The sequence below is a fragment of the Vanellus vanellus genome (genome assembly GCF_965231255.1).
Source record: "Vanellus vanellus genome assembly, chromosome: 1".
In the NCBI taxonomy this organism is placed as follows: Eukaryota; Metazoa; Chordata; class Aves; order Charadriiformes; family Charadriidae; genus Vanellus; species Vanellus vanellus.
Genome location: NC_138905.1, coordinates 37,698,334 through 37,714,593, shown reverse-complemented (window position 1 = coordinate 37,714,593; position 16,260 = coordinate 37,698,334). Strand labels below are relative to the sequence as shown.

The following is a 16,260-nucleotide window of genomic DNA, read 5'->3' as shown; positions in this document are numbered from 1 at the left end:
AAGGCTACAGAGTATCTTCATTACAGATTCAGGGACTTGCATTAAAAAAAAAATAATCACCACTTTCTGGTTAGTGCTCTGTATTGACACACACTGACACCCATGATGTTCAGCAACACTATCCTGTCACCAAAGTACTTTTTGTTTAGTGAAATAGCACGCCACATCTGTAAAGCAATTCAGCAAACTTCTTTGAAATATGAACTCAAAGCTTTTGAATACTAACACAACTTTTGTTCATGAGTCAAAAATCATTCTCCTCGTTCAATCTTCTATGGAACCTTCATTCCATCAATATTGCAATTTCACAGCTAAACATATTAATAGGGTCATAAATATTCAGATTATGTAATAAAGACAGTGAAAGCAGCCGATAAAATGCTGGTAACATTCATTTACAGCAGCTGGGAAGGCCCTGCCAAATGTTGCTTTACATAACAGGTCATGACGCTCTGACTGCATTAAGCTTTCTGATCACTGTTCCTTTATCTGCTATGGTTTTGAACACAATACGAGACAGCGCAGACTAACCAATGGATTTAGAAGCCCTTTCAAGCACACCAACATTTCAAAGGTTTAAAAGATTAAAATATCAAAAAAGAGCCTTGCGGTTACTATGTTTGTGTTTTTGCATTTTATGGTGCAGACATGAAAGTGACATTCACATCATTTATCTGCATTAGCTCCACAATTCAGTGCCTCCAATAAATTTTAAAAGTAAGTTTATTTTATTGTACCATACTTTAGTTAAGCTATATGCAAAAAAGGAAAACAGCATTCAGTAAATTGAAAACATCTCTACCACAGCTTTCACAAGGCATCTTGATTACTACTGAAACATTCTGTAATGTATGCATAATCCTGTCCACAACCTACATTAATTTTATCTTGAGAGTTGCATCTGAATCAGGTGCCAGTTCTTGCTTTGCTTCAGTATATTCTGCATTACATTTCCTTTATTTCAGAACAGTCTCTGCTACACTTAAGAAGTCAGGATTCCCAAAGCATAGGTCAGATCCTACAAGCTCTCAGGCAAGCATCAGGCAGGCACGTGGACTGTGGGATTAGGTCAGAATGTTTTACTGTAAAAAACGATGACTCACGGTTTGATTCATTCATTTCGCATATTTCCATGCCAAAATTAAGACCAATCCTGCAGACATTTATGGAGATTAGTAACCCTAGGAAGGTTAAGAGCTCTGATGAGGTCAACAAATTCATGTGTGTAAAGTAAACAAGGCTGTACACAACAGGACACACACGGCAGCGACTATACTGCTTGTAAAAGCAACACCACTTCATTCATCCCTCCAGCCCTGCATTCGTTAGCAACTATTCAGAGCACTGAATACATTACAAAGCCCAATGCTTTAACAGACTGAAATCTTACAGCACCGGGTCTCAAGCTTTTCCTGTAGCCAGGGCTCATTAAAGAGAATTGACATGTCTATACACAACTGACGAGTTTCAGCAGCACTTAACCAGCTCTGGCTCCACCCCATCCATGTGGGGCACTGCTTCAGCAAGGCCCACGTCGCTGCCTGGGGAACCACAAACTAGAGTAAAGCAGACCTGACAAATTACTAGATGTTGGTAAAAATCTTAGCCATTACAAGAAAAATAACATTCCCAAAGGGAAACATCAGTTTCATCAATGCTCATTCCGCTTTGTTTAATCTGCATCAAATTACAAGGAACTGGGTACTTGGTTTTTGATTTGAGTTAGGCTACCTTCAGTCACTTCTGGAGAACCTGAACTTAAGATCTCTCTTCACTTTAAATTAAGTGCTCTTGCGCAAGTTAGAGCAGAGTCTTGTCCCAGACTTAGAGGGGAGATCGAAAGCATTTTTTGCCCTAAATCAGGTCTTGCAACAGAACTACAGAAGAGGCATGTCTTGCCAAAATCACAGACTCTTGAGATGAGATTCAAAGGGGTAATTCCAAAGTCATAAACAGACTGTAACAGGAATAATGACCCATATGATCCTAATAACAGGTCTGAATCCTCACTGCACTATACAATGTCTGAGTTGTAACTTAAAAATCTCTTTCAGAGCATCTTGCAAATAGACCTACAAGCAAGGAGGAGGTTCCTGAACTAGAGGTAGTTATCATAGCTAATCCCATGGTCTCACATACCTCTAATATCTTATGAACTGAGAAAAAAAGTAATCACAGAGATGTTATCTAAAACAAAAAAAGTATCTGTAATTAAATTTACTTTCAAATATACTAACACAAGCAATGCTAAGGAAAAAAAGCCACATAATGTAAACAGCATGTACTCTGCAAGTCAGATGTTACAACCGAGAAAACAACAGATTACATATAAATACTTAGTTACGGAACTAAAGTTTTTATTAACTCTTCACACATATTTTATCTCCTTATTTACAGTATCTTTAATAAGCTTATAAGCATCCTTTTATCCAGTAGAAACTGCTACTGATTCAGAATGCATTAGTTATTCATTTAATACAACAGTCAATTACTTTTTTAAAAAAAAAAAAAGTAATCAAATGAACAGCTAGATAAATTACTGGGTAACGTCAGTGGAGTGCAGGACAGGACTAAGAACAAATTGTTCTTTCCAACACAAAATATGTCAGTGCAAAAATTCAGAAACATACCTGAAGAGTCTTCTTAAATCCCCTTTTTAAATTACATTGAAAAGAATTTGGACATTTCCATCTTCTTGCCTGATTCTAAGCCACAGTACTTTGCATACAGCTGTTCAAACAACCTGACTTCACCACATGCAGCTGAAGTAGGACAAGTAAAGAACAGGCATGTTAATACAACTAAGTAAAGCCCAATATCTACAAGAATCTTGGCTTTTTTGAAGTAGTGTCTGCTGTCCTCCAAAACAGTTCTGCAAAGGAAATAACCTGATCAACTGCCATGACTGATAAAGAGTTCTTCAGGTTTCCTTCTTCTTACAGCTATATTAATGCACTGTAGTCATTTGCCTCTAGTAACTAAACCCCAAAATGTTCACTGTTATTTGACTAACAACTGCAGGCTTGCCTCAGTAATATCTGCAGACCCACTCCCCTTCTTTCTTCCTTAAACATCAGTTGAGGTAATTTTTCCACCCTCAAAAAAAAACCACAAACCAACCCTACTCTTTACAGATATGAAATAAGTCAGGAATATTTGCAGAGTAAGTTTCTGGTGGCTGCAATGAAAGCTCTTTGTGAATCTGCATCTCGGGCAACTGGGGAGCAGAATTGCCATGGGACAGCAGACTGAATATGCCGTATGAAGGGAGTGCTGCAGGAAAAGTCATCAGAGCAAAGGTTCATGCAAACAAGCATTCATTCATGAACCTTTCAAATAACTCTGAAAAAACATATTTTTTTTGTGTGGATTGTCTGCAAAACTGGAGACAATCTGCGAAAAATTGCTTTAAACGCTGGCAGTGTGTTAAGATTAAGAATCAATACAAAGGAAAGGGTTGGGTTTTTTTTCTGTGTACTGTGTGACCACATACAATGAATAAATAAGGCATCCTCTGAATACTTCCCCCTCCAGATTAATAAAGTAAGTATTCTTAATTTAGAATGGTCACACAAATATGTCAATACTACCTTTTCCATTTCTTTAAAAAAGTAGAGCAGGAACACGCACTTGCATACATAGTGAGACCCTTATCTCTCAGGTGACTGCTCTAACTACCAGGCAATGGATTCATAATCACACTGTAAATAGTTAAATATTCATTAAGTCTGGGAAAAAGCAGGAGAGCTTCAACAAACAAGAAAACAGGGAGACTTGTCTCAGAATACTCTGTTCACTAATTCCCAGAGCAATCACTTGCAAGGTGGAAGAGCTAGATTCAAGATTTAATTTTAAGTAATATAAAGGTAGCAAGGTGTGAAACCAGACTCCTCATGCAAATGCTCTGATCACTAGGAAGGATGCACTGATCAGATTCCCAACACAGCAATTTCATATGTATTTCCACATGGCTCAGCAAAAGAAGCTAACATTTTCAGGTCTTCTCTGGTGGCAACTGAGATGACATCAGCGTGGATGGGGCCAACACTTATGTCTTGCCCCTGCCAGCTGGAGGCAAGGCAGTTTCTGGTCTATAAATAGGGGAACGATGTTAGTGACATGCTGTGTTTCAAATTATAACTCCTGCACACAGTCTTCAGAATAAACATGTAGGCCAGTATACGCAGTCGCATAAACACACCCACAGACACCTCTGAAGTGAGACAGCAGCCAAAGGGGAACTAAACATGGCATCTGAAAGGCAAATACAAGAGCTAGAGTTCTTTTATGGATTTAATCCCATGGGATATTTTTCACCTTTGAGCCCATATGGAACAGTGTGAAAACTGCTGTTGTAGCCTTAAAGTCCATTCTCTCAGGCCTGACCAGGGACCTCCCCTGTTAGACAGAGGCCATCCTGCAACCACCAGGAAATGACAGAGCTATACTGAACTGGCTGGCAGGCCACTAGCAAGGCATGTGCTTGGTATCTCCTTGAACAGCCTCTCTGCCAACTCACCCCTCTACCAGTAACCCACCGCTTCACTAGTCAGGGTGGTACATATTGGAGGAATCATACTTTAGCTCTTATTTTCATTTATTTTTCCCTTTTGGTATGAAAAGGGGGTTTTCTGGCTCAGCATTATCAAGCCAGTTATCAGGGACTGTCCAGAAAGGTTTCCCAGAGATGTTCTGAAAGACATGCAAAAGCTGCTACGTAAATTTTACACACATTAGCTACTTGGTCTTTGGTGGTCAGTTATCCTTTCTCTTTCACCAGTCCCTCAGTATTGCATGCTTCATTGCAGCCTAGTGCAACATAAATATACTTCAACAGATTTTTTTTAGACTTAAAAGCAGTCGCATAAGGAAAAGATGCTCCATTTTTCCATATGTAGGTACAGTCAGCCAAAGCCACACGTAATTCAGTATTCACTTCCCTTATTCTCATATGTTAGCAGGTGGAAGCAGCACTGGAGCCCTGCTCAAATACAAACTATTTTTCTTGTGCACAGTTTTTCCATTAACATTTTCATATTTTTCATTACTTAAAGTACCTGAGACATCTCCACAAGACCAGATATCATGCCTCTCTAAGGTGCCATTATTCAGAATAGTTATCATGATAATGCGTTGAAACCTTAGCAGAAATCACCTGAAGAAGGAAGAAATCTCAAAAGAAGGCTTGGAGGAAAAACAATGAAACCCTCAAGTCTCACACCCCATAACCTCTCAGACCCAACAGAAATCTGAAAAATAACATTTTATTCCATATTCCCAACTTATAGGTTCTGGCTTAAACAAGTTTGTTGATAGAGAGCTGTCTATCTAGACTCCAATGAAAGTCAGTAACTTCAGTCAGGTACAAGGAAAAGGATGATTTGAGATGCTCCTGGCTGCTTGTTTCTCAATAAGGCCATACAATCAAGTTTGCAAGGGGCAGTGTATTCTACCATCCCACAGTAACAGTTAAAGACAGTAGTGGGAGTACTGCATAAGAAGCACAGGATTTGACCCACAACTACAACATCATGGCATCAGAAGTGGCTGGCAATTAAAAGATTACAATACAGTCAACGATAATCCGATGAGCTCAGCTGCAGATGCACACAGACTGTTCACAGCAGGCTGCCGGGGAAGAAGCGATGCTGGGTATGCATGACAGCACTCGCTGTTGCGAAGCTCCTCTGCAGCACCCTGGGAGGACAGAAGCCACTAGTAAGTGGGGACCTGCTACCTGCACTGGGGTCCCTCATCTCTTCTTTCTGCACATCCCTCATCTCTTCTGCACAGGGGACCTTCTCCCACCCTGCACTTGGTCGTGACTTCAGTGCAAGGGTACCTGAGGAGATTAACACTTTTGTTCTATTTTCTGTCATGACATTAAGAATCTCACTAATTTTATGCACTGTTACTTGGAAATTAGGAAGGCACAAATACACAAAGGCAGCCTTAAAAAAGGGACATAATGCACACAACCCTATTACATTGGGTCTTAATCTCAAATAGTCTGTTGGGAAGCAAAGACAGCATAGTTGTCAAGTTAAATCAAGTTCTTAAATCAAGCTCTTAACTATACCAGTTATCCGTTTGTAACACAAAACAAACAAGCTAGCTTTCCATTACACAGCTGGTTCTTCATGGAGCTGGCATTATTTATGCCAAGAATGAAGAGATGCCAATTTGCCACATGCACAAGGCACCTATGGACAAGAGTTTATACACTTTCATTTCTACTAATCATCAAATTAGTCATTTGCAAGAGGAAGAGCATGCTGTGCCATCTAAACACTTATAACAACCTTGGTGTGTTAAGTATCCTGTAATAAGGGTGAGAAGCTTTTTTTTTTAGTATACCTTTTGAATGCCTGCATAAACACTGTCTGAGGAGTAAGAGTAATTTTATGCCTATCAACTCAGTTGCAGCGTGTTTTGGTATAGAGGCTTGTATTGCAGTGTGTCTAGCAAGCAAGGAGAACAATGACTAGAGGCACTACACAGCTGTCTGATACAGTGCCCTGAACTACCCACGATACAAAACTTTGAGGAAAGGGACTGTGTGGATCATCAAGGCCAGTCTGCTGTTGCTACAGGCAATCCTATCTTATAGTCTTTCCTAAAAGATTATTTACTGGACAGTTAGCATCTTAAAAAAAAAGTTATTGACAAAAGGCTAAAATTGGGTGGGGTTTTGGTTTGGTTTTTTTTTTTTTTTTTTTTTCAGAAAAAAGGCAGAATAATAGATATTCTTGTTCTATGATACAAAAAAAAAATTAATTAAGTGACTTGTAATCCTTTCGATTCCTCTATTACTTTCTAAAACAGTAACTTATTTGTTGAGTTAGAACATTTTGGTTCAGATGCCTGCTCATCTTGGTACTGAATGAACACTTACTTTATCTTGCCTCTGACCTAACGCTTTAGATTTTTAAGAGAAGACAGGATAAACAAAGAGTCAGAGGGGAAAAGCAGAGAACAGCAAGGCTTGCACGATGACAAGTTGTTGAAAGAACAGAGCCATACAAGAGCTATCACTGAATCTTATTAGAGTTCTGCTGTACTCTGTACTTTGTAAACATGAGCAGATTCCTCTGATTTTCAGGAAGCAGATACTCTGGAATTGGATAAAACAGTAGAGACTGGTTTCTTTTACCATATGAAAGAATGTACACTGGAAAGTGAAAGGGGATCAGCACATCTCCTTATTTAGTTTAACACACAGACAGAGCAAAGCCAAAAGTGTGCACCACTCCACTTCCGATACCTTGGAAGAAACAAGTCAAAGCAGCATCTTGAAGACTCCTGACACAAGACAGCATCAATGAACTGTTATCAGATCCTAAAAGCGGAGTAATTCAGATGAGTAAGCACTGAGTCAGTTAAGGAGTCTGGACAGTCCATTTACATGAATCTGCAGTAGTCAGTTACATTTCCCACAACAGCTAATTATGTAAAGGGTTACAATCATTACTTCCTGGAAGTCATCATCCAGTAAGTCAGCTGCATTTGCTTTTTATTCCCAATATAGTTAACAAGAAATACTACACCGTAAGTGTTATAATTATATTTTTTGTAACTTCTATTTCACAATAAAATAATAATTTTATGTCTAGTATATTTTGAGAACATTTTGGTTAATATGCTAATACAGTTCTCTTGCCTGTTTGTCAGCGCTTCTACATCTGTAATGGAAACTCTCAGGACGTTGCAACTGAAATTCAAACAGGTTTTATCAGTCAATAATAGATAACATAACAAAGTTAATAGGGATATTCTAACTTATGAATCCATGATAACACTTCTAAGCAAGTTCTATTGAAACTTTTTCTAGAAAAATGATAGACAAAGAAAAGCTTTTTTCCCTTTTCACCACTCTGTAATTAAAAGCAACCGCCCAGATGCTATGACCATCAAGTGGGATCAAGTACCCACACACCTTCAGAGGGACTTCATCAAAACCAGATCAACTGCAATGTCCAGCACTGGATAGAGTTAGAAGTTAATGACACAGATCATCCTTAACTCATTTCACAGATATGATTATTACACAGTCAAAACACAAAGCATACACTTTCTCCACAGCATTTTCTGAGAGTATTTAGTGGTTTTGCTGGCATTTGTTTCCTAGAGACTTTTCTGACATAGGTGGCTGGGCTGTATTCTTGCCCAGATGTTTCAACTGAAAGACTATGAAGAACACCTTCTCTTCCTATCTGCAACACCGACCTCATTAACATGCAGCTAGAGCTGGGATTATTTTATTGTGTCAATCATGAACTAAAACAAGCGGTTTCGCCTCCTAGAGAAGACAAACTGTTCATTATAATGTTTGCACTCACTGACTAGCAGAGAGTAATATGAAGTCATGGCCATGCCCATATACAAGCCAGTTCTTGGAAACAGAACATTAGATTTGCTTGGGGTTGTTTCCAAAACATTCTTCATTTTCCATAAAGAGATCACATCTCAATCTCAGGATTTATCAAATGGTCAGCTCTAGGTAAAATCCAGCTTTCCAGTGGGTTGTACGATGCAAGACTGCATACTGCATCTTGAAATTCATACAGGTATATGCCTGAGAAATAGTGACATGAACAGAGGAGAGGGAAAGGGCTATTTAAGAGATTTTCCTTGTTCAGTTACTAAGCTGTAGCTAACAGAAAATGGCTTGAGAGTATCAGCTTTTTGCCAGGACAAGATGGATTAGTGCACAGAGCATAGGTAAAACATAATACACCACCTTTAGCCTACTAGGTGGCTATAACTGACTTGTGACACACTTCTGTGTCTACCAGAAGATAACTTCCACAAGCTGCTGAAAACAGATTCCTGAGGAAGTGGTGCCTCAGGATTACCGCTCCCGTTACAACAGATCAAAGTGAATTGTTTGTCTTAGAGCACTCCCACAGGACCAAGCCACCACACAAACTGCCCGAACAGCCTGCAGTTGTTTAAGTCTTGGAAACAAAGGAAAAAGAGCAGCGATAACCAACTCCTTTGGTTTTGGTGCCAGATATAGTCTTGGTAATGTAAAACACATGCAGCAAGCAGTCTTCCTGTGCAGACAGCTTTGCCTCTTACCCAGGAGATGGTCCCATCCCCTCAGTGATGACTCTCTGTGCTTCGTCCCAAGTATCTACTACTGCACAGCCCACAAGCCTCATCCGTGCTAGCAGTACACAAGCAGCGATACCAGCCATTGCACCTTCAATCACTGCCTCCAGTCTTCATCTGTTGCTCTTCCTCAGTGTGCATGCATGCATACATACATACATATATACATACATACGTACGTACATATCCCCACAATCTCTTGAACCTCAGGATATTTGGCAAGGTGCCTAAGAGACAAGAACTGGGGAAGGAAAAGGCATAAAGTCAGGCAGAACAGGCTATTCCTGACTCGCAGCTCCGAGACTCACCAGCACAGAGCAAGGTCAGCCAGCCTTGACTCCAAGATGGCCAGCACTTGATCGGATCAGCCCAGATAGCTCAGAGCAGAGAGCACAGCGGGGTCCCAGGAGAGTCAGGTCAGTAACTGGCAAGGTGGGAGAAACCAGTCACAGAGGAAATGCTGCCATGAGACTAAAACCTGCAGGAAGCAGAGGGGGCTGCATGCAAAGCGCAAGGAGCCTCCGGTACACCCTTAAACTCATTGCTCGCACACAAAAACAACCCCCCACACTCCAAAGCCTATTTTGCTCCGTGAAAGCCGAGCCATAAGAGTAGATTAGACTCTAATAGGGATTAATACAAATTAAGGTAGCACTAATTTCCACTAGGGAGACCAGAAAGGTTAGACGTGGGATAGCATGACAGATAGACGTAGCAGGGGCTTGGAAAAAAGGTAAAGGGGAGAAGAAGCACCATTGACACCTGCCTGGCTCTATTTGTGCTCTCCTCCACACCCAGCCCTGGCCAAAACAGAGATCAGATGTGCTGCACTGTCAAGTCATGGTCAGTGATTTCTAACAGGCTGTGTAATGGTCAGCAGGAGGTTTCTTATCCAGCCTCAACAGCACTGACCCACTTTTTTCCAGTGCTACCATCCATCACCTCTGACTGACAAGGAGACCAGTTTTCACAGAAGGCAAAAGCTAACCCAAGCGAAGTTTGAGGCAGAAAATGAGATGAAATTCCCATTCCATGATACTGCAACCATTTCAAAGCTATAAGTTTAATTTTATTAGCAACTAGGACTGCAGTTCATAAAAAAGTGACCAATAAAACATAATGGCAGGAAATTAAATGAACCTTAGCATGATTTAAAGCCTTGCTCTGCAACAGTGAAACTGCAACAGAAAGTATGTTTGGAAAGGAAAAAAAGCCCCAAAAAAGTGATCATAAAAGGATCCAAACTGCTTGAGATTCAGAGGCAAATTAAGCTTTCTTAGAAACTAACAAAATAAACTCAGGTACACCCAAAACATACACATTAAGTATGCATTATGATTGCTGTATTGACAGAAAGAAACACGGGTCAGACAGTCCATTTATTGCTCACCCTTTCATGTGTGCTATAGCACTTAGGACTTTATTCACCTTTAAATTCATGTAAAATAATACATGTAGTTTTGCTGCAGAGCTGGGAGACACCGGCTGCAGTGGGTAGTCAAACCAGGAGAAATAAAAATTGTTCAATTTATGACTGAACTATCTAAATATGCAGGTACCCCTTTCCAGCTGCATAGCCAGCTACAAATTCATTAACATTTACCTGGACAACTGAAGTTTGTGCTCTGAAGGGAAGGATCAGAGAGCAGAAAGCAAGCAGTGGGGGGAAAAGGTAAGGAACTATCCTTTATTAGCCTGTCTCTCAAACAACATGCAACTCCCAATTGAAAAACAGCACGGAGAACAACATCCTTGCTGTATAAGACAACACTCATTGTGGTCAAGTTCTTTGATCAGAAAAATTACTACTGAACCACACTTGAGAAACTTGAACTTTGAAAACTGGCATCACTTAATCAGAACTTTTCAAAATAAAACTTTACAATTCTGGCATTATCCAAGACACCAAATCTTTCATTATGAAGATTTTTTCAAAGTAGTCATCAGACAACTTTACTAAAACATCAACCCAATTTTTATTTCAGAACTCAGCCTTTCCTCAGAGATGCTTCTGTTGTTGTTTTAATTCTAGATTGGTTTAATCTGAGGTAAACTGAAATTCATTTTCACAAATTACAATTTTCATTTTCCATAAAAATTAATTAGGCAATGTAATACAGAGTGCCAATAAATGGTTTCTGGTGGAAAGCAGAAGTATTTTGTTCTGAAAAAGTCCATGCAAATATTGATCTTAGGGAAACGTCTCCCTTCACAAAGTTGCTTTTGGGCTTATATTTTAAAAGCAACATATTTCCACTCAGTCACGTCCAACTGGAAAATGAAGGTGGAAAAAAGAAGTATTTAAGTAGCTCTTCCCTCAATCTATTTCAGTTGGAGATGCAGTTGTGTAGGAAGGCCTAGAAACTGTTAAACTCCAAAGATCCTCAACAGTTCAAACCATACGGAGTGTCTCACTAAATAGACAGGCCCAGACAATGAGTCAGCACAATGCGTACCAATTCAAGGCACATTTCTCCTGTGCATGGAAGACCAGTTGCAAGTCCTAGGAAGGTAAACATGCCAGTTTAACAGTTGAATCATCTGAAACCTATTGAGCAGCATCCCCGATCCTCAGCTACTACTACTACACATTTCTTCTCCAGAGGAATAAATATTTGAAGTGAGGTATTCAAGATCTCGCTAGCTCACCCTTCACCATACCTGAGATACCTACACGGACATCAGAAGATGTTCTAGTATTTCTTCGCTACTGTACATTGCTCAGCAACTTTATCAACAGACACTACTTTACATTATCAAGCAGTAGAAGCGGCTGGTCCTCAGAAGAGAAAAGACAGGATCACAATAGGCTACTATAGTCAATTGAGCTTTGAGTTAAGGACTGCTGTGTATAAACCTAAGTAGGGTCATATATCAGAAAGTTAATACTCAACTCCTAACTACACTGCCAGTCTGTTGCTTATTTAAACAGGATTCCCTCCACTTCCTAGCTCTAGTCATATCCCCCACCCCAGCTATAAGGTTGGTAGGAAACCTATCTCTAATGACTTCAGAGGGCCTATAAAATTATCACCTTCTTCAGAAAAAAAAAAACATACAATTGATAGTCTGGATGATCAGGGGTATTTTAAGAAGTGATTTTACTCAGTAATCCAATAGTCTGCAGAAAGTCTTCAAGGCATACTGCCCAAGCCATTTTAACAATAATATAAATTGTTCCTCAGAACTGTCAAAATGTTCTTGACTAACAAGCTCTTGATACCTTTCCTAAAGCTTTTGAATTAGAAAGTGAAAAATTGCTGAGAAGTAGGTGCTTCAGCAAAATTATCAAGTAACAAGGTCATAGTGGAACTTAAGTGTATCAACAAGTAAGAGTGACAGAACCAAGCAATAATTCCCACGTGCCTTTATATCTACAAATTAAGGTGCCTATGTCATCATATCTTTACGTCCCTCAAAACAAGGGATATAGGGTATCCTTAAGAAACATCCTGCTTTCTATATGATGTGCAGGGAAGTGAAGAGAATTCCTTTATGGGCTACAATTGGTATAGTTCTTGACAGAAGTCAGCCTGAAGAACAAGTAGATAGAAAAAAAAAAAAAGTGCAATAAGATGTTCTGCCCAACAAGTCAAAGCACCTTGTCCGCTTCAGCTTTACAAACAGGTGACATCTGGTGAGGTTGCACCTCAAGTACGGTGCTCAGTTTTGGGCCCCTCACTACAGGAAAGACATTGAGGTACTGGCGCTTGTTCAGAGAAGGGCAACAAAGCTGGTGAACGAGTCTTATGAGGGGTGGCTGAGGGAACTGGGGTTGTTTAGCCTGGAGAAAAGGAGGCTGAGGAGAGACCTTATCACACTCTACAACTACCTGAAGCAAGGTGGGGGTCAGTGGCCTCAAGTTGTGCCAGGGGAGGTTTAGATTGGACATTAGGAAATATTTCTTCACTGAAAGGGTTATCAAGCATTGGAACAGGCTGCCCAGGGAAGTGGTGGAGTCCCCATCCCTGGAGGTATTTGAAGGACATATAGATGTGGTGCTTAGGACATGGTTTAGTGGTAACTTGGCAGTATTAGGTTAACAGCTGGACTTGATGATCTTAACGGTTCTTTCCAATCAAAAGAATTATATGATTCTATGATTTACAGGCCTTCTACTGTTCCTGTATGACCTCCACTAAAGCAACAGACAATCTACTGATATTGCTAAAAATCCAAGGAGAAGATGTCAGTTTACGCCACCCAGGAACCAGGCAGAACAATTAACATCTGTTACTGCTTCCTATTTGAGTAGTTAAGGGCAGAAAAGCTATGTGAAGAATGGCACTGTTAAATCCTCATTTCCAAATATGGCACCATATACATACCCTATGGGCTATGTACATTAGAGGCCCCTCTTTCTTCAATATCAATATTCAGACATCTTGTGACAGGATTTACAAATGCACACATCAGTGGTATGGTTTCTGAATTGCTAACACTGGTGTTCAGCATGCTGGGCTCAATGCAATCTCATAGCAAGCTAAAGGATGTAAGTGGTGTTACACTCCTTTGCACGTGCCAGTCCAGAGGACCTCAAATGGACAGTTTGCTGCCAAATTGTCCCCAGATCCTTCAGGCAACTAAACATGTCAGCAGTGAGAAATCATTTAGCCATTGCAAACACCAGAAACCATAACCAGCAAAAACATCTTGGCCACACCCTTTCTTCTACCCTAATGCATGAAATGTCAGGTAGGATATAGGGCCCTGCATTTCCTGCAGTTATATTCACTTAAAGTTACCTTGCTGGCTAATTAGGACTGATTCCTTAGCCCTTGACCCCCCAATATAAAAAATATTTTCAAGATACCACACAATGGTATTATTACTTTGTTGTAGTATCACTGAGCTAGCATCATGCAGAATTATGTCTTAGCACAGACAGTTCTTGCCACCTGAAATACAATTGTAGTGATGCTGCTTAAAGATAGAGAAGCTCTGGCTACAATTTCTAGCTCAGTATACTTTTTCAAACAACTGCTAATCAACAATTCAAGCAAGGCAGTCAGGACCAGACACACCACAGACAAAGGAGCAAAAGCAAGTAAAAATTCCTACTAAGCTATATTTACAAATGCTACCCCCCTCTGCAATTATGATGGGGGACCATGACACCAAGGAGCCAGGTTATCAGAGATGCTTGCTGCCTTGATCTTTGTTGTTTATGAAATGATACGATATATGTAGCTGAAGGGCAAGGTGTTTTTTCTTCCTTATTCAAAAGAAAAGAATGGCTTATATAGCAACTGGCTGTAGTTAATAAAGGCTGAGCCCGTAACAATCATGTTAGGAGGCAAAGAACAGCCTGCACACTCTGCAAAGAGCTCAAGATCTTGAACATTTTTTCTGCTCAGTGATCAAGACAAATCTCCACCATCTCCACAGAGAGGCAGAAGCACCAATCCTCCAAGGGCTCAGTGGCAATGAATCCACCAGCTACGTGAGAGCTGTCTCAGCCCTGCCCAGGTCAGACACTTGAAGCATGGTCTACCTGCCAGCTCAGAAAAGACCCACTGCCCAGTTATCCAGCAGGTCTCTTAATTTAAGCCTAAATACCTTCCTGGAACCCAATAGATTTCCATTGGTAACAGGTATTTTTCACAAAAAGTTAAGCTTAGGAAGAAAAGTAAAAAACTACCTCTTTCCTTTTAAGAAGAAAAAAAGACAAAGACCCAAGAATTGTCTTGAAAATTTGATTTCACAGGATCAAGAGGAAAAAATACTGTGCAATTACAGAAGGTCAAGAAATCTTTGAACAGCTGTGGATCAGTTCCTCCCACCCTGTTTCAGAAACCTCGGTTTGAACCTTGCCAACCCCTGCCTGCGTGGGGCAGGAGGGCTCCCGGAGCCCATGGACCTGTGTGGGGACACGGTCTGTCTCTGCACAGAGACCGCAGACAGCATCAAGGAGGGTCCACGCCAGGTACATAAAGAGCACACCCACATCATTTTAATAAACAGAGTTCAGGTGTCACATAGCTTTTTAAACACTGCATTTCAGGTTCGGATCCATCCTCGAGGCTTGGATTTATTACAATTTGTGTATTATGCAATATATTCCCCGACAGCATCCAGAAGAAAAGGATGAACACCAGGAGACCCACACCCTACTGCCCATACCACTACTTTCCCATCCTCTGTTCCACCCAAGACGCTGGCAGAGGGGAAAACGCTATGCAAGGAGACGAAACTCGAGGGTCTGGAAGTGCTGGTGGCTCAAGCCAGGGTCTGCCGGCGCTGTCCTTGGCACAATAGTTGGATGTGATACAGCCGGGCGATGCGAGGCTGAAATACTTCCTGGGATGGCTGAAAGGGCTCATTCAATAGTCAAGGATAATTCTTTATTAGCCATCTTCCACAGCCCAACACAGAAACTCCAACCCTGAGGGGAGGGTGGGGGACACCAGCCATGTGCATTAAGAAAGGGGCATGGCTTACTATTGTCTCTCGCCTCAGTTTAACTGCCAAGCCTTTTTTTTTTTTTTTTTCCCCATTTTTTTTTACCCCCCTCCACCACCCCATCCCCCCGCCCTCCAGTGTTACAGAAGTCGGTGGAGGAAGGGAAGGTGCTCCGCCGGGGCCGGGCAGCGGACAAACCGCCACAGCTGCCCGCCGACCCCTCAAACGAACCGGCGCCGCTCGGAACGCGGCCGCCCGCCACCCCCTCCCCGCTCCCCTCCTCCGCCGCCCCGAAGTTCAGGGAACAGGGGCGGACCGCCCGGACGGCGGCGGCGGGGCCGGCCTCGGCCCACAGCCCAGGGGAAGGGGCCGGCAGGGTGGCCGGCCCGCCGCGGGGTCTCCCGCCGCCGCCCGCCGCCCCTGAGGCCGGGGAGGCGCCTCCCGCGCCCCGCGCTTACCTTTCACTTGACTTTCATACTCCGCTATAATCTCTTTGTCCTTTTTGAATCTGCTGGGGGTTGACATTATCCACTTGTTTCTTCCGCCTCTCCCCCTTCTTCTCCTTGTTTTAAATTATTATTATCGATTGTTATTATTTCTCTGGAGGGGCTCCCAAGTTGTATCAGACGGCCACCAAGCTCCAGCGAGCGGGGCGGCGGGCGGCTGGCCCCGCGGCAGCGCCGCCGGCACCGGAGGCGGCGAGGCGGGGGAGGCGGCGATCAGACTAACCCCGGCGCGGGCACC

General features: G+C 41.7%; 1 protein-coding gene across 2 annotated transcripts in view; it reads right to left on the bottom strand.

Annotated features, from left to right (window-relative positions):
* SRGAP1 (SLIT-ROBO Rho GTPase activating protein 1) overlaps window positions 1-16,048 on the bottom strand; it is a 159,942-nt gene extending 143,894 nt beyond the window's left edge. For both annotated transcript variants that reach the window (XM_082498459.1, XM_082498460.1), the window contains exon 1: window positions 15,975-16,048. In XM_082498459.1, coding sequence (XP_082354585.1) covers window positions 15,975-16,041 — 67 coding nt within the window. In that variant the 5' untranslated portion in view covers window positions 16,042-16,048. The remainder of the gene's footprint in view (window positions 1-15,974) is intronic.
* Between the last annotated feature and the right edge of the window lie 212 nt (window positions 16,049-16,260).